The 23,260-nt window shown below is 54.4% G+C and overlaps 1 protein-coding gene across 5 annotated transcripts; it reads left to right on the top strand.

The window, feature by feature from the left end:
* On the top strand, positions 1-22,903 carry Cluh (clustered mitochondria homolog). 5 transcript variants are annotated; one of them, XM_070027509.1, is made up of 26 exons: positions 1-212; positions 8,102-8,304; positions 9,219-9,390; positions 10,916-11,059; positions 11,209-11,333; positions 11,422-11,576; positions 11,663-11,788; positions 12,048-12,195; positions 12,345-12,437; positions 13,915-14,609; positions 15,465-15,682; positions 15,819-15,923; positions 16,077-16,177; positions 16,827-16,979; positions 17,059-17,121; positions 17,236-17,480; positions 17,786-17,870; positions 17,973-18,126; positions 18,209-18,348; positions 19,025-19,105; positions 19,181-19,306; positions 19,398-19,519; positions 19,768-19,861; positions 19,952-20,086; positions 20,182-20,255; positions 21,487-22,903. In XM_070027509.1, the coding sequence occupies exons 1-26, from the start codon at positions 113-115 to the stop codon at positions 21,671-21,673; spliced, it is 4,044 nt and encodes a 1,347-aa protein (XP_069883610.1). In that variant the 5' UTR covers positions 1-112; the 3' UTR covers positions 21,674-22,903. The 5 variants fall into 5 exon arrangements, with proteins under 5 accessions (XP_069883610.1, XP_069883611.1, XP_069883612.1 ...); XM_070027510.1 differs by having other exon boundaries at positions 20-212; positions 15,822-15,923; XM_070027511.1 differs by lacking the exon at positions 1-212 and adding an exon at positions 529-716.
* The last annotated feature ends 357 nt before the right edge of the window (positions 22,904-23,260 follow it).

The raw sequence follows: 23,260 nt of genomic DNA, 5'->3' as shown, positions 1-23,260 counted from the left end.
ACGTGGGCCGGTGACTCCGTCCTTCCCGCAGCGGCCGCGGCGCGCAGGGCACTAGGGTTAGTGGCGCGGCGGGCGGCGCGGACAGCGGAGCCGGACGCCCGCTCCCGCCACCATGGTCATCAAGACAGACGAGTTGCCGGCGGCCGCCCCGACCGACAGCTCCCGGGAACATGGCTCTCAGGCCGGTGGCAAGGGGCGGCCGAGCGCGGCCGGTGAGCAGGCCGGGGCCGGGGGCAGCCGGGCGGGGAAGTGGTAGCGGGCCGGGCGGGAGGGTTCGGAACTCCACGCGGACCAACGCCTTCCGGGCGCGCCGGGCTGGCTGACTCCTCACCGGGCCCTTCACGGGGCCGCCCCCGCTCTGAAGGTCACCTTCACTGTCGCCCCCGGATGCGGCCCGGGCATTGCACGTGGGGTCCCGGGAAGGGCAGACCCGGCGGATACACGCGCGTCGGATCGCGGGGACACGTGCGCGCACACGCGGCTTCAGGGTGCGCCGTCGCCGCCGCCGCCGCCGCCGCCTCGGACAGATGAAACAGGCGGCCCCACCCCCTCCGCCCCCCGGCGCGGGGAGCCCCCTAGGCCGGGGTCACTGACACTTTGGGCTCCACCTCCTTCAGGCCCCCCTCGGCGTCAGGATCTCCGGCGTTCTCCTCGCACTCGGACTGCAGCCCTGCGAGTGAAGCTCCGCTTAACGCTCCTTTCCTGGGGCTTGTTCTGTGAGAAGAGCAGGAGTTGGGGGTGTGGGGGGTGTCGTGGAGGGGGGGGGCATCCTCTGGCTCATCCTGACACACGGGCTTACGTACTTAATCTTAGGTCCTCAGGCTGTGATCTTTGTCCTTTTATAAGTGTTGGCCTGGGCGGGGATGGGATGGAGGTCTGCAAGTGTTTGGGGGGCAAAGCCAACCTCCTTGGCAGGGGGAAGTATTTGTGCCAGAACTTGATCATTAACCTGCCTTATTGCGAAAAGTGGGTCAGACCAGAGTTGCTGTTTTTAAGGCAAAGGTCATTAACGTGGAGTGGAGCTCCCGGCTCTCCCCCATGGGTGCTGTATAGTGGCTTTGGGAGTGGCCGAGGCCTGTACAGGGGTGGGGCCTGCCGCTTTTCCCTTTCACTCAGGCTCCTTCTGTTATTTTCATCCTGTCTCAGGCTACAGCCTTGAGGCTGTCAGGCCCCTTTCTCCGGGCTTCAGCTGTCCTTTCTCCAAGTCTTCCTCAGAGCCAGACTGTGGCCTTCTCTGCCCTGAGTGGTAATGGGAGTGGAGACCCACCCTTATCTCAGTGAGGACTTGTAATCTTAGCTCATCATCATCACCTCCCTTCCCAGCTTCATTAAGCAGTCTGGGGCTGCCGGGAGTCTGGGTGGAAAAGCATTGGGTAGGAGCAGGTTCAGTGTCAGCCTTGCTGATTGCTTTGACAAGGCCAGGTCTGAGCAGAAGAAATGCTCAAAACTCCATTCTATCAGGCTTTGCCCTGATATGGTTCTGAATCAGTGGGTGGACAAGATAAGAAGAGTTCTGGGCTGGCAGGTTTCCCTTTCAGCAAAGAGATGGAGAGATGAAGTGACTTGTCCAAGGTCACAGCTATTAGTTGTGGAGGGGAACGTGTAGATTTCTAGCTCATGGTCAGCATGTCAAGGCTACCAAAGCCTGACCCAGAGGAAGCTGGAACACACATTACGTGTTTATTTGGATTTGTGTGCTGAGAACCAGGGGACTGAAGAAAGAGTGTTGGAGGATTTCTGTGAGAGAGTGAGTGAAGTTTTCTTTTCATCTTTTTGGGGGGCAGTGGAAGGGCACAGCTTGGGGAACTTGGGGGCAGTGTATTGGTTAAGACTTTTTGGCTTCTTTGTCCCAGAAGCTAGTATAGATAATTGTGCCTCATATTACATCTAGCCTGGATCTGTTAAAAGGAACCTTATTAGGGACCTTGAGCAAGCTCCATTTGGGCATCAGAATCCAGGCTACTTGGCCTGAGGTCCCATCTTCTTGTACCTTGAGGAAGTGATCATGGCCTTGGAAGCAGGCAAGGGTAGTTTACCTTCTTAGAAATAAAGCAGCTTTTAGGGGTTAAGAGAACAGGCAGGTTTTTCAAGTTCACAGTGGTGTGTGGAGTTCCTTCTCCTTGGGGGAGGGCCCTCTGGAGTTGAAGCCCTGAAGTGGGAGGAAAGGGGGACTGGCAGAATGGGGAGGAGTTAAGGGGCTTACCAAGCTCCCAAAAGATCCTGACTCTTGGATAAGGTCTGGGCAGACTGCATTGGGAACTTCTGAACACAATTTGGGCCTTCAAGATCTCCTGGCCTGGGTGGGACAGGAAGGAGACAAACAGGTTCTGGCCTCCCCAGAGTCCTCCATAGGCTACCTGCCTGTTTTCTACCTCTTTGCCTTGAAGCCCTGAGTTTCTGAGATAGTGGCCGAGTCTCTTTTGGGATCCTACTTCCTGCTGTAGCCTCACCTGCTGGAGACCTAGGCTGGGATGTGTCCTGACCCTGGTACTGGCTCCTGAGGGAGACCAGGCCTGGCTAGAGGTACATGGGTCACTTGGGGTGGCCTGAGACTCTTTCTCACTCTTATCTGTGGCATCCCTGTCCCAGGCTAGGACTCTGGGTATGCTATCTCTTCACTCTGATCTGTCCAATTAAGGTTTGTGGTGGCTGTGAGTGCAGTGAGCTGGCTTGTGCACCATGTGTTATTTGTACAACCTGTTCACATTCAGCAGAGAACTGGCTTCTCTTGCCTTCTCTGAAGCCCTGCTTCTCCTTGCCTTCCTGGGATGTAATGGGGCACAGGGGTCTTGAGGCCTAGGAACTCTATTGCTAGAGATAGATCTGTGTCCAGTGGGTTGTGCTCAGTAGACGTGGCATTCAGGAGCATGGTCTACACTGCTGACATTCCTGGCTTTTTCTCAATTTGACTTTGTTGCCTTTTGCCTTTGCCTTTGGACAGCTAGCCTTGTGGAACTTCATTTTTCTGGAGTGAGATGACCTGGTGGATCTGATTTAGGACCCTGCTGTGGGGTTCAGTACCAGGCTTCCCCATTCCCATCCTCTAGAGGGCTTAGAGGAATGGAATTTTCCTATGAGTCTGGCCTTTCTTGTCATCTGGTCATTGAGACAGACCCAGGACATTTTGTGCAGTGGAGGCAAAGCCAAGGGTCTGCTCAGTGGTCCCTAGGCCTGAAGGAGAAGGTGCCTGGAGAAAGATCCTGGCTCCGTGCCCCGATGCTGGTTAGTATGGATGCCGGAGCAGTCCTGACTGGGCCCTGGCAACAAGTCAGAGGCCCTGAGAAGGCGTCCTGGCGAGGCTGGGCATGCTCCTTCTCCAATGGCCTTCGGCCTCTTGCTGCCAGCTCTGTTTTCCCCAGGGGAGACATTTGGTTTTCTCTTGGCAGCGCATGGGCTGCTGGGAAGAAAAGAGGGAGCCTGCCAGTTTCTTGGTGGAGCTTGGAGGCCTGGGGCATGGGTGCAGTTGTCCTCTGGGAGACTGGTGTCCCATCCCCCTCTCACTAGAACCAGTGAGTGTCAGAAAGGGGCTGGCTGCCAAGTCACCTGCAGAGGGCAGTAGGAGCCAGAGGCCCCAGCGAGTCCCTTGGCCCAGGAGACAGGCAGGGTGCTCCGTGTCCGAGACTGGTGGATAGGAGGTGGATACCTCATGGCCTGGGCCCGGATCTGCGCCAGCTGTTGCCGGCAGCTGGTTGAAGCAGTCCTGCCCACCCCCGCCAGGGTCGGAGCCGAGGAGAGGACCCCCTTGCTGGACTCTGCCCCTGCCAGCCATTTCCCAAGACCCTCGATCCTGAGGGGTCCAGGTACCCCACATGCTGGGATCTGCTCCCCAGACAGCTTCATCAGCAATGGCCTCCTTTCTGGGGAGCCTGAGGAGGTGGTTCTGAGTGTTGATCGAAGCTCCCCCCATGGTTCTGGAGCCACGGAGGCCTCCTGTTCCACAGCCGTCCTTCTAGCCGACCTTGAGCAGGATTCAAGGCAGAGGCAGGGGGAGTGTGCCCTTCCCAGGGCCGCCCAGGCAGGCCTGGCCCCACTGAAACCCGAAGCCAGCCGGAGCTCCAGCCCTGGGCCGACCAGCTGCATTAGGGCAAGGGTAACAGCAGAGGCCGGAACAAGAGACACAGGCAGCATTGGGCCTAGGCCGGAGAGCTGGGTCCCTTCCCATGAAAGTCCTGAGACTCCAGAGCCAAGAAGAGCACAGCCGTTGAGCACACCAGGTGGGCTTTGGGGTTGAGTGGACCTACTGGCCTACAGGGAGACCTTCAGGGCCCTTTGGGAATGGAGAGGAGGGGCAGGGCTGGCAGCACTGAGGGAGAAGCAGCCCTTGGGACCAGCCCTTTATCTTGGAATCTGACCAAGGATTAGGTACTCTTTCTCAGTCCCTGATGAGGTCTCTGGCTTGGGGAATGGGTAGGTTGGACCATGACAGTGTGTTGTCTTCCCCTCCTTTCTCTGATCTACCTATTTGTGCACACTCCCTTCCTCTCCCTCCCCCCCCCCCCCCCACACACACTTCCCAGCAAGGAGTACAGGTTGCTACTCTGGGTCCAGTGCTGTCATTTTCCTTTTCTGAGACTGCAAAGCTCAAAATCACTGCTCCATGTTGGGGTGGGGGCCTTTCCTGTTTTCCCTTCAATCTGGGTTCTTGCCAGCCAGCAAAGCCTTTCTCAGGGACCCTTAGGGGACAGCTCCTCCTACCTGCTGTCCCTCTTGCTGCTCTTGGAAAGCTGACCAATTCCTGCCCTCTTATCTGTGCTCTGTCATTAGTGCCAGGCAAGTTTGCATTTTGGGGTAGGGCTGTTTATTTTTAGGGTTTGCCCTGCCTGGGACTGCTGGGTCACTGCAAGGGATAGGCCTTGGTGCATCTTGTGCATCTTGTGGTTTGTTTGTTTGTTTGTTTTCAGTCGGTTGTGGGGCTTGAACTTGGGCTGGGTGCTGTCCCTGAGCTCTTCAGCTCAAGACTAGTGCTCTATCACTTGAACCACAGTGCCACTTTTGGGTTTCTGAGTAGTTTATTGGGGATAAGAGTCTCATGGACTTTCCTGCCTGGGCTGGCTTTGAATCGTGATCCTCAGATTTCAGCCTCCTGAGTAGCTAGGATTACAGACATGAGCCACCAGCGCCCAGCTTTGTTGTTGTATTGACACAGGATTTTACTATGTAGTCCAGGCTGGCCTGGAACTTACTATGTAGTTTAGGTTGGCCTTGAACCTTTGATCCTCTTCTAAGTACTGGAATTCAGGTGTGTGCTACTATGCCTAGCCCACCCTATGGTTGTTGGAGGTTATACTCCAGTTTTAGAAAGAGTGTGGCAGGGACAGAAGGTCTAGGACACCATCATTGGTGGCCTACAGTAGCCAAGGTTGATAACAAGGCAGTGATGTGAGTTTGTATGCTGCGGGAATCTGAGGTCCATCCTGGCTGGTATAACAATATGTCAGGCTCTTAAGTTTTCCTGGGCCTAATTTGGGATAAGAGAATAAGGCCTGTCTGTGCCCCTGGAGGTCCTACTTATCACCAAGTTGAGGTGTACCAGGAAGGGGGGGGTGTCTCCTGAAGTCCTCTTGCCTGCCTCTGCTGGGCCAACCTCATTTCCTTAGATTCCTGCTCCATATTTATGAACAGAGACTATACAGGTTTGAGGCAGTATACACATCCTGCTCTCCACCCCACCCCACCCTGCTCCCACCCCTCACCAGTCCTGGTGCTTGAATTCAGGGACTTGGCACTGTTCCTGAGCCTCTTTGTGCTCAAGGCTAGCATTCTACCACTTGAGCCACAGCACCACTTCCAGATTTTTCTGAGTAGTTTATCGGAGATAAGAGTCTCACAGACTTTGCTACTTGGGCTGGCTTCAAACCACTCTTAGATCTCAGCCTCCTAAGTAGCTACAATTGCAGGCATGCCATCTCTACTCTTGATGGCAGAGTAGGAAAGAGGGCTAGATTGACTAAAGCAGACTCAAGTAAGCTGTGTTGTTTCAAGGTAGCCTATCTATACCCTGATCTGGGACTGTAATGTTCTAAGCCAAGAGGGCAAGTTAGGTAGATGCTGGGCCAAGGTCCTCATTTGCCAAATGGGTACCCAGCAAGCTGGTATTTAGCTGGCTTTCTGAGAGGGGGTCTTATGCTCTAGCCAGTACTATAGGGGCCTTCTTCCTTCATTCTTCCTAGTGCCTGGGGAGAAATGGGAAGTTTTGTTACTGTTCCCTCTCCCCACAGCATGTAAGTTGAGTGTTCTTCACAAATACTAGATGTGGCTATGGATTTGCAGTAATTCATTGATTTGATATCTTTTCTTTGAGGCAGGGCAAGACAAAAGGTGGAAAATGATAGAACTGCTGGTGTAAATAGCCACCCAGAATGCCGCAGAATGGCTGCTCTAGGAGGCAGTGCATGTCTTGTGGAAATGGTGGGGGAGTTCCTTCCAGCCGGGTCATTTGGGCAGCTTTCTGACAGGAGGCTCTGTATTCAGCTCACCTGCAAGGATGAGTTGAAGTTGTTCATGGAATGGTATCTTGTGGGCAATGGGATGGTCTGCCCGGAATGATGGGATGCTTATTGGGATATGAAACAGTCCACAGCAGAGGTGATAGAATGATAGGTAGAGCAATTGAATAGTTCAACAGAGCAGTAGAAAGGTTAGCAGGGGAGGCATAAGTCAAAGTACAGAGGGAAGCCTGCAGAGCTGAGACTGACTTTAGATAGACACTCAAGAGTGCTGTCCTAAATTTGTGACAGTGGGGTTGTTAGAAGAGCTCCAAATGTTACTTTCTCTTTGTCAGCTATGGGACTTGAACTCAGGACCTGGGCACTGTCCCTGAAGCTTTTCTGCTCAAGGCTAGCTCTCTACCATTTTGATCCACAACTCAACTTCCAGTTTTCTGGGAGCTAATTGGAGATAAGAGTCTCATGGACTTTCTTTCCCTTGCTGGCTTTGAACTGCCATCCTCCATCTCAGCCTTCTGAGTAGCTAGGATTATAGGTATGAGCCACCTGTGTCTTTCTCCACGTTACTCCCTAATTAATTAATTAATTAATTTTGGCCAGTCCTGGGGTTTGAACTCTGGGCCTACGGGCCTGAGGACTGTCCCTGATCTTTTTGCTCAAAGTTAGCACTCTACCACTTCAGCCACAGCGTCACTTCTGGCTTTTTCTCTATATGTGGTACTGAGGAATTGAACCCAGGGCTTTATGCATGCAAGGCAAGCACTGTACCATTGAGCCACATTCCCAGCCCCACATGTTACTCTTTTTTTTTTTTTTTTTGGGTCCGGTCGTGGGGCCTGAACTCTGGGCCTGGGCGCTGTCCCTCAGCTCTTCACTCAAGGCTAGCACTCTACCACTTGAGCCACAGCGCCACTTCCAGCTTTTTTCTTTTTGCTTATGTGGTGCTGAGGAATCGAACCCAGGGCCTCAGGCATGCAAGGCAAGCGCTCTACCACTGAGCCACCTTCCCAGCCCCTCACATGTTACTCTTGAAGTTAGAGAAAATCTGTACCAAGGCTATGGCTGAAGAAGCTCAAGCCCAAGGGTCAGGATGAGTGACTAGTTGGTGGGGGGTAGGGGAAGACTTCACAGAATAGGCTCATCTTGGCAGGATGAGCTTTTGTTAATGTCTAAAGAACTGGGTGGTAGTTGTCCCCTTTGAAAAGCTTGAGCAAGGCTAGGATTGGCAATGGATGCTTCCATGTAGATCATATTTGAGGCCATGGGAACGGGTAAGGTGAGAAAGGAACATAGCCTATCTACATGGGAAGAGGATGAAACTGGAGGAGGGATAGTGGTGTTGGGCAGAGAAGAGGAGGAAGTGGGCAGTACTATGATTACTGCTGAAAAGCTAGGTCGTTAGAGCTGGAGAAGGCTGGTGACCTTGACCCTACATGTGGCATTGTGACCCTGGAGAGATGTACTCAGAATGGTAGGCTGAGGATAAGCAATGGGGAGGGAGAAGGCAATGGCCTATAGGTGTGCAGGGCTGGATGGTATGGAGTCTGGATTAGGGCTGAGTCTCCAGAAGGCATAAAAGGCCCCATTCTACAGGGTGAGGTGGGTAGCCCCACCCACTCTTCCAGGCCTATCTGACTGCATTCTTGTAACCCTAGAACCCCCCTCCGTTATGCTGGTGAATGGAGACTGCCCAGAGAGCCTGAAGAAGGAGGAGGGGGTGACTGAGCCACCCAGGGAAAATGGGCTGGATGAAGGTGAGCCAGGAGATGAGACCACTGGACAGGAAGTCATTGTCATTCAGGACACAGGCTTTTCTGTGAAGATCCTGGCCCCTGGCATTGAGCCCTTCTCCCTCCAGGTAAGATGGAGGAAGAGGTGATAGGGAGCAGAATTGAGCTGGCTAGGGGTAGATGGGGCTAGAAAGCCAAGTCCTGCCCTTGATCATTCTGGCAGGAAGCTAAGGGTGCTTACTGGGTCTTGCCTGGGGCCTTGGTGTGGTGGGCAAGGAAATCAGCTCAGGATCATGTTGCTGTGCCATTGCTAGTGGACAGCTACCAGTAGGGACTTCCAGTGCCATTTGGGCAGAGTAGTGGCATTGGCTGGGGGGGTGGTGTGGGGGGAATGTTCTAACACTCTCTAGTTTCTTGCCCTGTGCCCTCTGGTGAGCCTTCTCTCTGAGCCATGGGTTTACCATCTCCTTGAGGGTGGATGATGTTGGATGGTCTCCAGGAGTAGAATTAACTGGAGATTTTACACACTGGTAACTCCAGGGATCTAGGCCAAGTTCTCTTATGTCCTCTCTACCCACAGGCTCAGACCTTAGAGCGCTCTAAAAGCTGGAGGCCATTTGCCCCAGGTGCCTTAGTGTTGCTCTTCCTGTTCTTCCATCCCCATGGTACTGCTCAGGTTATTTGTCTATAGTAATAGTTCAAGCCTGAGGCAGTATGGCCAGGCTTCAAACTCTTTGTAGGCAGGGACACATGAATAGACACACACACACACACAAACTCTTTGTAGGCAGGGACACATGAATAGACACACACACACAACACACACAAACTCTGTAGGCAGGGACACATTAATAAACACACACACACACACACACACACACACACACACACACACACACACGTAGACATAGTATCTATGTACAGAGTCTGGAATTTAGAAGCCAAAATGTGGGGAACTGAGTATTTGTAGAGACCTAGATGTTTTGGTCTGGTGATGATCATGTGACATCTCACTGGGTGGATGGGGCCTTCTCTGTGGCAGGTGTCTCCCCAGGAGATGGTACAGGAGATCCACCAGGTGCTCATGGACCGTGAAGATACGTGTCACCGCACCTGCTTTTCCCTACATCTGGATGGCAATATGCTAGACCACTTTTCAGAGCTTCGAAGTGTTGAAGGACTACAGGAGGGCTCAGTGCTCCGAGTGGTAGAAGGTTGGTCTGGGAGTTGGCAGCCGGGAAGGGGAGGACCTGTGAAGAAGGGCAATCACCACTCCACCCACTGCTGCTAGTGTCTGTCACACGTGAGCATGTGGGCATGGGACTGGAGCTCAGGCCATTGTAAGCCTCTAATGCAGTGGACCACCTCTAATGCACATGGCCCACAGGTTAAAGACTAGAGTCTGCATTCTAAAACCCCAGCCAGTCCCACACAGACTCTGTTTGGAGTCAGTTCTGTCGTGTTTCATAAAGATTAATGTGAAGTCTCATAAAGTTTCACAGCTCTTGAGTGGCCATTCGCTCTAGAGTAGTGAGACTGGTTTGCTTGTCAAGTTCTGATGCTGCACAGAGGTTTCCAGTACCTATGAATTGATTTGGTTAGCTTTTTGCTAGGACTGGGTCTTGAATTAAGGGCCTGGGTACTGTCCCTGTGCTTATTTGTGCTCAAGGCTAATGCTTTACCACTTGAGCTATAGCTCTACTTGCAGCTTTTTGTGCTTAATTGGAGAGAAGAGTCTTAAGAACTTCCCTTCCTGGGCTGGCTTTGAACTGCAGTCCTCAGATCTCAGTAGTTAGGATTACAAGTATGAGCTACCCAGTGCCCAACTTCACTTGGCTTTCATTTTCTTTTCTTTTTTTTTTTTTGGTTTTGGGGCTTGAACTCAAAGCCTATCCCTGAGCTCTTTTGCTCAAGGCTAGCGTTCTACCACTTTGAGCCACAGCACTACCAGTTTACTGGTGGTTAATTGGAGATGAGTCTCATGGACTTTACTGCCCTGGCTGGCTTTGAACTTTGGTCCTCAGATCTCAGCCTCCTGAGCAGCTAGGATTACTGGTGTGAGTCACCACTATCCTGCTTTTACTTGGCTTTCTTGCTCACTCCTTACATTCTACCATTTGAGCCATACCTCCAAGTCCAGCATTTTTCTGGTTAATTGGAAATGAAGTCTTCTGAACTTTCCTGCCAGGGCTGGTTTCAAAGTTCGATCGTCTGGGTCTCTGCCTTCTGAGTAGATAGGATTTCAAGTCTGAGCGGCTTGTAATGGCAAAGTGCCACTCAAATGGGAGCTTTAAGTTGAAATTTTTTTTTTTTTGGTTTTGTTTTTGGGTCCGGTCGTGGGGCCTGAACTCTGGGCCTGGGCGCTGTCCCTCAGCTCTTCAGCTCAAGGCTAGCGCTCTACCACTTGAGCCATAGCGCCACTTCCGGCTTTTTTCTTTTTGCTTATGTGGTGCTGAGGACTTGAACCCAGGGCCTCAGGCATGAAAGACAAGCGCTCTACCACTGAGCCACCTTCCCAGCCCCTTTAAGTTGAAATTTTGAATCTCCAAAGGCTAGGGATGAGGCTCAGTGGTAGAGCACTGGCCTAGCATGTACTGGCCCTGCATTCCACCCCCAGTATTGGAAAAAGAATAAAAGCCCATTCATGATTGCACCTGTGATGGTTCACCTGTGCAAACTCCTCTGTGAGCATGTGATTCCCCACAGGGCTCTAATGACCCCTTACTCCCCTCCTCACAGAGCCGTACACTGTGCGTGAGGCCCGCATCCATGTGCGCCATGTTCGAGACCTGCTCAAGAGCTTGGATCCATCTGATGCCTTCAATGGGGTTGACTGCAACTCCTTGTCTTTCCTGAGTGTCTTCACTGACGGCGACCTGGGAGGTGCAGGAGGCATTGGTGCTGGGGGTTGGGCAGGGAGCAGGGAACAAGGAGCAAAGGGACTGAGATCCAGGTTGTCCCACTTAAGCACTGGGCCTGAGGACCATAGTGAGTAGGGGACACTGGCTGACCACCAGCTTTGGATCTCTCAGACAGTGGGAAGCGGAAGAAAGGCTTGGAGATGGACCCCATCGACTGCACGCCACCTGAGTACATCCTGCCAGGGAGCCGGGAGCGGCCATTGTGTCCCTTGCAGCCCCAGAACCGTGACTGGAAGGTGGGTTTCTCAGCGGGAGTGAAAAAGAAGGCCCCCTGGTGGGAGGGCCCCAAAGCTCTGATGCCTTCATGCTTGACCATTCCTGCAGCCTCTGCAGTGTCTGAAAGTACTCACCATGAGTGGCTGGAACCCGCCCCCTGGGAACCGCAAGATGCATGGGGACCTCATGTACCTTTTTGTGATCACGGCTGAGGACCGGCAAGTCAGCATCACTGCGTCCACACGGGGCTTCTACCTGAACCAGTGAGTCCCTGCTATCTATCCCCTTCCATGTCCTAGTCTTGATGTCGATGCTTTGGGCATCTCCTTAGTGACCTCCTCCTCTGCAGGTCCACCGCCTACCACTTCAACCCCAAGCCTGCCAGTCCCCGCTTCCTCAGCCATTCCCTAGTGGAGCTGCTCAACCAGATCAGCCCAACCTTCAAGAAAAACTTCGCTGTGCTACAGAAGAAGAGGTAGTACCTTCATACGCTCTGCCCTGCTTCCCATCACACAAGTCGTGTGTGCATATACCAGTGGGCGTGAGCACCAGTGCCTTTGCCTGAAAGGTGCTGTATGAGGGTGGCCCATGGGAGAGGTGCCTGTCTGCTTCTGCACAAGTGGAATTCCAAGGCCGGAAGGTGCTGGAGCAGTAGGAGCCTTGGAGAAGGAAGGACCCCAGCTGGGTTTTTAGCTTGGTGGGGTGCCCCATCTCCTTTCCCCTGCCCACTACAGGGTACAGCGCCACCCGTTCGAGAGGATCGCCACCCCGTTCCAGGTGTACAGCTGGACGGCCCCCCAGGCGGAACACGCCATGGACTGTGTGCGTGCCGAAGATGCCTACACATCCAGGCTGGGCTATGAGGAGCACATTCCTGGACAGGTGCTACCAGCCTGCCCCCTCTGCTTGCCTGGGGCCACCCAGGACACGCCATCTGCTTGGGCTGTCCACAGGGAAGGAGGATGGTGGGGCTGCCCAGAACAGGTCCAGACACAGGCTGAGCTCACACTGCTTTTCTGGTCCCTCTACAGACCCGGGACTGGAATGAGGAACTGCAGACAACAAGGGAGCTACCCCGCAAGAACTTGCCTGAGCGGCTGCTTCGAGAAAGAGCCATATTTAAGGTGCGTAGCCCCTTGGGACCCGTTGGCAGTTTCAGGCTCTCCTGCCGCTTGGCTAGCTGGTCTTTTTTCTTTCTTTTCTTTTTTCTTTTCTTTCTTTCTCTCTCTCTCTCTCTTTGCCAATCTTGGGCTTGAACTCAGGGCCTAGGCACTGTCCTTGAACTTTTTGCTCAAGGCTAGCACTCTACCACCACTTTTGGCTTTTTCTGTTTATGTGGTACTGAGGAATTGAACTCAGGGCTTCATGCATGCTAGGCAAGCACTCTTCCACTAAGCCACATTCCCAGCCCATGCTGGCTGGTCTTGTAGACAGAAGGAATTGGAGGGTAGCTGGGATGGCCAGACCTGTCAGGTGCCCTGAAGGCAGGGTGTCCCTAGCCTCTTGCCTCCTAGCAACTCCTTTTTTTGTGTCTTGTTTGAGGCTTTTTAAAGGTAGGAAGCTGGGTGCTGATGGTTCATGCCTATAATCCTAGCTACTCAGGAGGTTGAGATCTGTAGAGTGAGGTTCAAAGCTAGCTGGGTCACAAAAGCTCATGGGACTCTCATTTCCAATTAACCACCAAAAATCCAGAAGTTGAGATGTAGCTCAGATGGTGAACAAAAATGCTAAGTAAGGGCTTAAGGCTATGAGTTCAAGCTCCAATACTGGCACACACATATACAAATAAATGAACGAATAGCAAGATCCACCGGCTCCCTGCCCTCTGTTAACTGCACAGGTCCTTGCCTGGGTACATGTTGGGCCCTCACCTTTCTGGGTCTAGTATGTTTGCATAGCACTTATAGCTTACATAGGTTTATTAACAATTGTCGGTACTCTTCTTAGAAATGAGGAGAAATAACTTAAGAGTATAAAAGCTATAATTTCTTGGGTACTAACTTGCCCCAGGGCTCATGCCAAGTGCTTTATAGGCATCAATTGTCCCATAATCTATGCCCCACCGGTAAGGGTCGATTCAGTACATTTGTTGTCAGTAGTTTCTGGATGCCACAAGTGGGCCAGAGCTTCTTGCCTTACTTTACCTGGCACCTAGCTGGTGGCTCCCAAACCAGCCAGCCCTCACTCACGTCCCTTGTTAACTGCTAAGCTTGGCTTTCTAAGTAGGAGTGTTTAGTTGTATGTACGAGTGTGTATGGCTTGAACTCAGAGCCAGAATGCTGTCCCTGAGCTTTTTTGCACAAGGCTAGGTACTCTAGCACTTGAACCACAGCTCTACTTCTGGCTTTTTGGTAGTTAATTGGAGTCTCACAGACTTTCCTGCCAAGGCTGGCTTTGGACCATAATCCTTATATGTGTGAGCCACTGTCTAGTTCTGAAATGTTCTTGCCTTTCCTAAATGATGTAGTTGAGGCTAGGGTTTCTTGGCTCTCAGGGGAGGCCTGCCACCCTCCCCCATCTAGGTGAGCTGGGCCAGGGCAGGATGCTCCTTAAAGCTGTTGTGTGTGGAGCCTTCACCCTTCCACCCTCGACCCCTCCCAGGTGCACAGTGACTTCACGGCCGCAGCCACCCGGGGCGCCATGGCAGTCATTGACGGCAACGTGATGGCTATCAATCCCAGTGAGGAGACCAAGATGCAGATGTTCATCTGGAACAACATCTTCTTCAGCCTGGGCTTTGACGTGCGTGACCACTACAAAGACTTTGGGGGGGATGTGGCAGCCTACGTGGCCCCCACTAACGACCTGAATGGCGTGCGCACATACAATGCAGTGGATGTGGAGGGACTGTACACGCTGGGCACGGTGGTGGTGGACTACCGTGGCTACCGAGTCACAGCTCAGTCCATCATCCCTGGCATCCTGGAGCGGGACCAGGAGCAGAGTGTCATCTATGGCTCCATTGACTTTGGCAAGACAGTGGTGTCACACCCGCGGTACCTGGAGCTGCTAGAGCGCACCAGCCGGCCCCTCAAGATCCTGCGGCACCGGGTGCTCAACGAGCGGGACGAGGAGGTAGAGCTCTGTTCTTCCGTGGAGTGCAAGGGGATTATTGGCAATGACGGGCGCCACTACATCCTTGACCTTCTGCGCACCTTCCCGCCGGACCTCAACTTTCTGCCTGTGCCTGGTGAGGAGCTGCCTGAGGAGTGCAGCCGCGCTGGCTTCCCCCGGGCCCACAGGCACAAGCTGTGCTGCCTGCGGCAGGAGCTGGTGGATGCCTTCGTGGAGCACAGGTAAGGAGCTGCTGCTGCCCCCTCGGGCTGCCCTGGGAGGACCCATCCTGTCACATCTGCCCAGATTGCCAGATGCAGAAACCTAGGAGTTTTATGTCGGTTGCAGACTAGCAAGTGGCCAGACCAGCCACTTGGTGAAGTGAATGATTTTGAATGTCACTGCCAAGGTTGGGAGGTAGGGCTCAGGGCATAGATGCTGCTGGTATTGGGTGCTTAGGATGTGGCCATAGCATTTCCCACACAGTGACCAACTATTTCTCCATTCTTGTATTTTTTTTTTTGGGGGGGGGTCCAGTCGTGGGGCCTGAACTCTGGGCCTGGGCGCTGTCCCTCAGCTCTTCAGCTCAAGGCTAGTGCTCTACCACTTGAGCCACAGCGCCTCTTGTGGCTTTTTTCTTTCTGCATATGTGGTGCTGAGGAATCGAACCCGGGGCCTCAGGCATGCAAGGGAAGCACTCTACCACTGAGCCACCTTCCCAGCCCTCCATTCTTGTATTGTTGAGGGCCCTGGTCTGAAGCCTATCATTAGCCCATCCATGATTTGTTTACCCTCACAAGTCTCCTGCCTTGTTCTCTCAAATCCTGGGATTAAGGTGTAAGCCACCACTCTTATCTTGAGCTTGGTTTTGCTGTGGTGCTGTCTTGTCCCTGGTGGGCTGGCATAAGCCTACCTGTAGTTACATGCATACACTGGCTTGGATATGTCCCTGTGCCTTCAGGGTGTCCCCTAGCTCCTGTGGACCAGGAGCCTGAGGCTGTTCTCTGGACCTTGTGGCCAGCAGGATGCTGTCAGGCCATCACTTTTCAGATGTCCCTTGCCCTCCTCTTGCGCTGACCCTTTCTGCTGTGCTCTAGATACCTCCTCTTCATGAAGCTGGCTGCCCTGCAGCTGATGCAGCAAAAGGCCAAGATGGAAAACCCCACCTCCCTGGAAAATGGTGGGCCTGCCTCAGAGTCCAAGCCTGAAGACCCTCTGGGACCTGAGGCAGGAAGCGAGGAGGAGGGCAGTGGTGCTAGTGGCCTGGCCAAGGTGAAGGAGCTGGCAGAGACGATCGCCTCAGATGATGGTACAGGTGGGGCTGCTGTGCATGTTGGAGAGCCTGAGCTTCCCCGGCAGCTGGTCTTTGCCAGGTGTGGCTCATGACCATTCTGGAGGGGCAGAGGCTTAGGCAGCAGAACTGCCACCTCCACTGTGCTGTGTTTCCACAGCAGACCCCCGGAGCCGAGAGGTGATCCGCAATGCGTGCAAGGCTGTGGGCTCCATCAGCAGCACAGCCTTTGACATCCGCTTCAACCCTGATATCTTCTCACCAGGCAAGCAGGCATCCGGAGCCCTGTGGGCAGGGGCAGAGCATTGTGGGGTGGACTTGGGACCATGGCTGGCTTGCTGAGCATGGTCTACCAGCTCTAGGGAGCATTTGTCTACTGTTACCCCTACCTTGCTCAAGCTTGTCCACTCTCCTTCAGGTGTTCGCTTCCCTGAGTCCTGCCAGGACGAAGTTCGGGACCAGAAGCAACTTCTAAAAGATGCTGCTGCCTTCTTGCTCTCCTGCCAGATCCCTGGCTTGGTGAGGAAGGGGCTGAAGGAGGGGGTGGGGGAAGGGTTGCCTTGGTCTCTGGTGGCCCCTGCATTTGTCTCTGGATATCTGTGGGACTTTTGGGGGCAACTGCTTGAGTGTCTTCTGGCCTGTGAGGAGGTTTGGCCAAGTGACCATCCCCATTACACATGGGGAACCTGACTCCAAGTGATGGAGGAAGTGTGGGCACAGGCGTTGTACTGCTAAGGCTGGGAGTCTTGGTCTCTGGGCTCTTTGGGTGACATACTGGCTTCCTCCTAGGCAGGCAGCCGTGTCAGGTGGTACAGCTGTCTCACATGGTTGAGCCTCCAAGGCTAGGCCTTCAGGTGGGGGTAATGCTGTGGCCCCACCTAGCCACCTGTGCTGCTTCTCATGGGATCAGAGAAGAGCCTGTGCCACCCGAGGGCTCCCAGCTCTTCACCCATGAGCCGTGGGCCCAGCTTCCCGGGAGGAGGGCTGCTACCCCACTCTCCGTGCTGCAGGAAGGCCAGGACGGGTTTGTGGCCTTCTGCCACCGTCTCTTCTTCCTGCCTGGGAGCTGGGGCCTCCAAACAGGTTGCTAGGACAGGACTTTCCTGGGAAGATACAGGGTGTGGAGGCACAGGGCCTGGGCTGGGCCTTGACCTGCTTCAGCCCACAGGTGAAAGACTGCACAGACCACGCGGTGCTGCCCATGGATGGAGCCACACTGGCTGAGGTGATGCGCCAGCGTGGCATCAACATGCGCTACCTGGGCAAGGTGCTGGACCTAGTGCTGCGGAGCCCAGCCCGCAGCCAGCTGGACCACATCTATGTGAGTGGGGCTCGGTCAGGTGAGAGGGGTGGCCAGCGCGGTAGCAAGGGGCTTGAGCAAGACTTGTTTAAATCCTCAGAAAATTGGTATTGGAGAGCTCATCACACGCTCCGCCAAGCACATCTTCAAGACCTACTTGCAGGTGCCAGCACCCCTCCCCAGCCTGGCAGGGGCCTTCCTGGGTGGCAGGGGCTTTGGGGGGAAAGTTCTAGGTTGGGAACAAAGACGCTTGTGACTGGTTAAACTTCCCTCTCAGGGAGTTGAGCTCTCAGGCCTCTCAGCTGCCATCAGTCACTTCCTGAACTGCTTCCTGAGCTCCTACCCCAACCCTGTGGCCCACCTGCCTGCTGATGAGCTGGTCTCCAAGAAGAGGAACAAGAGGAGGAAAAACCGGCCTCCAGGGGCCTTGGATAACACCGCCTGGGCCGTCATGACCCCCCAGGAGCTCTGGAAGAATATCTGCCAGGAGGCCAAGAATTACTTCGACTTTGACCTCGAGTGGTGCGGGCATAGGACGCTGGGGACACAGGATGTGATGGGCGTGGGGCATGGGGAGTGGGTCAGGCATGGGAGGCAGCACTGCGGCTCACCCAGATGCCATCTAGGGCAGAATAACCAGTAGGCAGCCGAGTGAGGAGAGCTGGGAGGAGCTTTTTGGTCTACTGGCGGTGGGATGCAGGGCTGGGAGCCATTTGCTCTGAGCACTGGAGGGCAAAGGGCTGGGCTCGTGGGTTAGATGGAGAGGCAGAGCTCCAGAGGGACAGACATGGGTGCTGGGCTGCTCAGGGCCCCTGCTCCTCCTGCAGTGATTCCGTGGACCAGGCTGTGGAGACCTATGGCCTGCAAAAGATAACCCTCTTGCGGGAGATCTCCCTGAAGACTGGAATCCAGGTGGGTGTGGGTCACTGTCTTCTGCCGTGCCCCAGCTCTGTGGGCCCCTCCTGGCCCAGGCCGCTGGCTGAGGCTGCTTGTGGGTGCGGGTCCCGTTCCCAGATCCTGCTGAAGGAGTACAGCTTCGACAGCCGCCACAAGCCTGCCTTCACTGAGGAGGACGTGCTCAACATCTTCCCTGTGGTCAAACACGTCAACCCCAAAGCCTCGGATGCCTTCCACTTCTTCCAAAGTGGGCAGGCCAAAGTCCAGCAGGGTGCGTGGCCAGGCAGGCTGGGGGACACGGGGGCCCCTCTCACCCAGCCCTGACCTTGCTGCCCGGGACTGCTGCTCTGCAGGCTTCCTAAAGGAGGGCTGCGAGCTCATCAACGAAGCCCTGAACCTGTTCAACAATGTGTATGGGGCCATGCACGTGGAGATCTGCGCCTGCCTGCGCCTCCTGGCCCGCCTCCACTACATCATGGGTGACTATGCCGAGGTGGGTAGGCAGCTGTGGGTAGGCCTGCTGACTGTGGGACTTTGGCAGAGAGGGTGGCAGCTGGGGTTCTGTGGAGGAGAGAGGGAGCCCAAAGCTCACCTGTTCTTAGTTGCCCCATAGCGCCGGGCTGGGGGAGTGAGGGAGCCGCCTGTGCTCTGATAAGGGGACAACAGCGTCTCCCCTTTGAGGGACATAGGGAGGTGAATGCTGAGTCCCTGTGGCTAGCTGTGACTAGGCTGGCCGGTAGCCGGCCTTGCCCCTGTGGTGCTGGATGGCTGCCCAGCAGTTCTGTTGTTTAAATCTGCAGTCCTGCGTTCAGGCTGCCTCACCGGCTCCTGGGCATTGAAAGACTATTTCTGGGGTCTCTGTGCCTTATTTATGCCCCCAGCCCTCCTTAGAGAACTGTTTTATCCTTTGACTAGGTATGAGCTTAAAAGAAAATGTATTTAAGAAATGTATTTTCTGTGTAGCTTTAGCTTTGCGTGTGTGTTTGCATGGAGTTTGAGGGGGTTTGGAAGGTCTCAGTGGGGCTCGGACTTCCACAATCACAGCAGCTAGTTGTGGCCCTCACTGCTGCGGGAAGAATGGAAGGGTTGGGGTGGACCAGGATGGGCAGGGGCAGCCTGGGCTTTTGAGTGAGGGAATGCCCACTTGGGATTGACATCCCCTTTCCCAGGCCCTGAGCAACCAACAGAAGGCAGTGCTGATGAGCGAGCGAGTGATGGGCATCGAGCACCCCAATACCATCCAGGAATACGTGAGTGGCCACCTAGGTCTGGGGTGCACGGGGCAGAGCCCACAGCCGCCCTGACCACCATGGCCCCACCCGCAGATGCACCTGGCCCTGTACTGCTTTGCCAGCAGCCAGCTGTCTACCGCCTTGAGCCTGCTGTACCGCGCCCGCTACCTCATGCTGCTTGTGTTCGGGGAGGACCATCCTGAAATGGCACTTCTGGATGTGAGTGCCGGGGCCCGGGGCAGCCGGGACCAGCCTTGGTCCAGGGAAGTGGGAGCTGACCTGGTCCTCACACCTTCTGCCCTGCCCCCAGAACAACATAGGGCTGGTGTTGCACGGTGTGATGGAGTACGACCTGTCGCTGCGCTTCCTGGAAAACGCGCTGGCCGTCAGCATCAAGTACCATGGGCCCAAGGCCCTCAAGGTGGCCCTCAGGTGAGGCCGCGCTGGCCAGACCCCTGACGCCCACCCCATGTGCTTTTGATGAGGCCAGGGAGGGACCCAAGCTGTCTGCACCGGACTTAGGAGGGAAGTTCTTTCAAGCTCAGCCTCTTCTCTGCTCTCTGGCCTTGTGTGGTTCTTGCTGAAGGCCCCTGGGAGAGGGGCAGGCAGACTTCTTCACCCTGTGAAGGCTCCTGAGTGTCTGTGAAGGCCCCTCACATCTCTGCTCTGCCTCCTTACAGCCACCACCTTGTTGCCCGCGTCTATGAGAGCAAAGCCGAGTTCCGGTCAGCCCTGCAGCACGAGAAAGAAGGCTATACCATCTACAAGACCCAGGTGGGCATGGTGGGCAGCAGGCTGGACCTATGGGCCATGGATAGCCTGGTGCCCTGATCCCCTCCTGCATTGGCCCCCTGTCCCCTGTAGCTGGGTGAGGACCACGAAAAGACCAAGGAAAGCTCTGAGTACCTCAAGTGCCTGACCCAGCAGGCTGTGGCCCTGCAGCGCACCATGAATGAGATCTACCGCAATGGCTCCAGTGCCAACATCCCACCCCTCAAGGTAGTGGGGGGCAGTGGGGATGGGTTAATGGGGATGGTGGGCCTACCCTGGCCTCTTGGCGGTGCTCACCAGCCATCTTCCCACCTCTCACTCAGTTCACAGCCCCCAGCATGGCCAGTGTCCTGGAGCAGCTCAATGTCATCAATGGCATCCTGTTCATTCCTCTCAGGTGAAGCCTTCCACCCCTCCCCATTGGCAATTGGCCTTTAGGTTTGTGGTTTTGGGGTTTTTTTGTTTTGTTTTGTTTTGTTTTTTTGGTCAGTCATGAGGCTTGGACTCAGCTCCTGGCCACTATCCCTGAGCACTTGTGCTCAAGGCCAGCACTCTACCACTTGCGCTACAGCTTCACTTCCTGTTTTCTGGTGGTTAATTGGAAATGAGTCTCGTGGACTTTCTTGCCTGGGCTGGCTTTGAACTGTGATCCTCAGATCTCAGCCTCCTGAGTAGCTAGGATTATAGACAGGCGTGAGCCACAGGGGCCAGGCTTTGGGTTTTTTTTTTTTTAAGTCACTTCCATTGACGCAGTTAAAGTGAAGTGTTTGCAGTGATAAAGAGGTTCCCCATGACTCCTGCTAGAAATTGCATGTCAGCAATTGAATAGCTACGCTTTTTTTCCTTCCTTCCTTCCTTCCTTCCTTCCTTCCTTCCTTCCTTCCTTCCTTCCTTCCTTCCTTCCTTCCTTCCTTCCTTCCCTCTGTCTCTTTCCCTCTCTCTTTGTGCTAGTCCTGGGGCTTGAACTAATGACCTGGGTGCTGACTCTGAGCTTTTGTGGTCAAGGCTAGCATTCTCCACTAGAGCCACAGCTTCACTTTTGGCCTTTTGGTGGTTACTTGAAAATTAGTTTGACAAACTCTCCTGCCAAGGCTGACTTCAAACCATACATAACCTTCAGATCTCAACCTCCTAAGTAGCTAGGATTACAGGTATGAGCCACTAGCACTCAAGTCTTTTTAATGCAAGATTGTGGCATACCATGTATTTGGAGTTGTGTTAAATGATATACTTAACATGTATCTTGGGGCTGGGACGTAGCTCAAGCAGTAGAGCGCTTGTTTAGCAACCCTGTTTTTTTGTATCCAATATATAGGTAGAAGTGGCTCCATTCTTCCTCTGGTTCTTCCAGTGCATGATGTGCCGTCCTATTTTCTGTGGTTCTAGGGTTTAAACTTAGGACATTGCTCTTAATAGCAGGATGCCTGGTTGCCAAGCCGGGCCTTAGCTGCTAGCTCTCTTGGATACATGGAGCTTCGACTTTTTTTTAGCACTTTGTAGCCTTTCTGCTTTTGGGAGGGAAACGTACGTTCCACTTCTCAATAAAGCACAGAGGTTGATTGTGCCACGAGTGTATGTAACGCCAGCAGGGCAACTACCCTGACCTTCACCCCTCTCCTTCCACACAGCCAAAAAGACTTGGAGAATCTGAAGGCTGAGGTGGCGCGGCGACATCAGCTCCAGGAGGCCAGCAAAAATAGGGATAAGACTGAGGAGCCCATGGCCACTGAGCCCGAGACAGCGGGAGCCCCAGAGGACATGGGCACCCAGCCCCAGCTTGCCAAGGACCCTTCTTCCCTGACCTTGCAAGGATAGAAAGGGAGATGGACAGTCAGCAGTCCCGGCCCCGTTACCCAGCCATCCAGACAGACTCCAGGAAAAGGGGGCATGCCCTGCAGATCGGAGAGGAAGCCAGCCCCTCTTCTTCCACGTTCCACCCCACCCACCCCAGCATTCTCCTGGGACCCCAGCCTGGCCTGCCTGTCCCCCCTCCCCCAAAGATGTTTTTGCACTGGTTCAATGAATACACGATACAGAGACCTAGTTGAAGACACGTGAATGGAGTGTGTGGGCATCAGTGGGGGGCAGGCGCCCCTCAGACTCCGCCCTCAGGCAGGTGTGTACGAGTATGTCCATGTCCTGAATGTCTCCGTCTGCCCGTCCTAACCTGTACATAGCCCTTGTCAGTGCTGAGTGGATGACGTGCAGATGCCACTTCTCAGGTCATTTGTATGTTTGACATTATGGCTGCTGCTTTTGCTGCCACTACCCCTGGGCCCAGCCTGGCTTGCAGTTCAGGTTTAAGCCAAAAAAAGATGGGGGGGGGGGCTTTCCTGTGTCTTGAAGGGGGAGCTTGAGCTCTAGTGACAGGGCTGGATAGTTGGGATGCACTTTAGTCTGGTGGCAAGATGAAAACTGGTGGTTTTACTAATCTGGATTGGGCCTGGCCTGGCCATAACCTTCAGGGTGAGGGAAAGAGGTTGTAGACCCCCAGACATCCTTGGGCCCAGCAGGAGGCACTGCCATGGCTCCCTCCAACCTGCCTCCCTGCACCCCAGGTGGGGATAAACTTGGGAGCCACTGTCTAAATTGAATGTATCCTCCCCATTTTAACCCAAGCTGCCTAACGCACATTGGTGGGGGAAGGTGTCTGGGGATTGTTGCCTGAAGTAATTGTCACCTCTCAGTGGAGCCCAGCTCCTGACCTGGCCCTTGCCACACAAGCACCTACAGACTAGCTCTGGGGTGGTGGGGGTCCCCATTGCCCTGGCTCCCCCTCCTGCCTGCCTGTGTTGCTTCCCTGTGCCTGCTGTCGGGGGAGGAGAGCACTGTCCTGCAAGCCAAGGAAGCTGCTCTGGCTGGGGCCTCTACCTGGGGCTGGCCCAGGCTGCTGCTGGGGAGGGTCCGTCCAGGTACCTTGTTTCAAAGGGAGCGGGTGTGAGCTAGCAAGCGAGGCATCCCCATGGCTGATCAAGAACTTTTTCTTGTTTTTAAACCATCACGTCTTCATTTCACATTGGAATAAAGTGAGTTTTTGGAACCTGCTGTGCCAGCTTCACCTGTGTGCTCTGTAAGCTGCGCTGATGGTAAAGCTCAAGTGGGGGAGGGGGTGTGTGTCACAGGCTTGTCCCACAGGTGGACAGTCCTGTACAGTCACTAGACTAGCTGGACACTTGCACTGCCTTTCACTTGCTATAGGAAGATAGGGTGGCTGGCACTGGCCAGGATTACGTCCATCTTAGAGCCACCTCTAGAGGGCTAATGAAGCCTGGAGGAGGAGCCCCGCGCAGGAAGACCTGAGGGCAGATGCTGTGGAAGGACCACAAGGAGACGGTGATGTTGCTCATTGGGCGGTACGCTTAGCTAGCCTTCAGGGCCTTGTGCACTTTTAGAAGCCTTTTT

This window comes from Dipodomys merriami, unplaced genomic scaffold (genome assembly GCF_024711535.1).
Source record: "Dipodomys merriami isolate MVZ:Mamm:240054 unplaced genomic scaffold, mDipMer1.0.p SCAF_19, whole genome shotgun sequence".
In the NCBI taxonomy this organism is placed as follows: Eukaryota; Metazoa; Chordata; class Mammalia; order Rodentia; family Heteromyidae; genus Dipodomys; species Dipodomys merriami.
The sequence above is the reverse complement of the archived record's forward strand: the minus strand, read 5'-3'. Positions and strand labels throughout refer to the sequence as shown.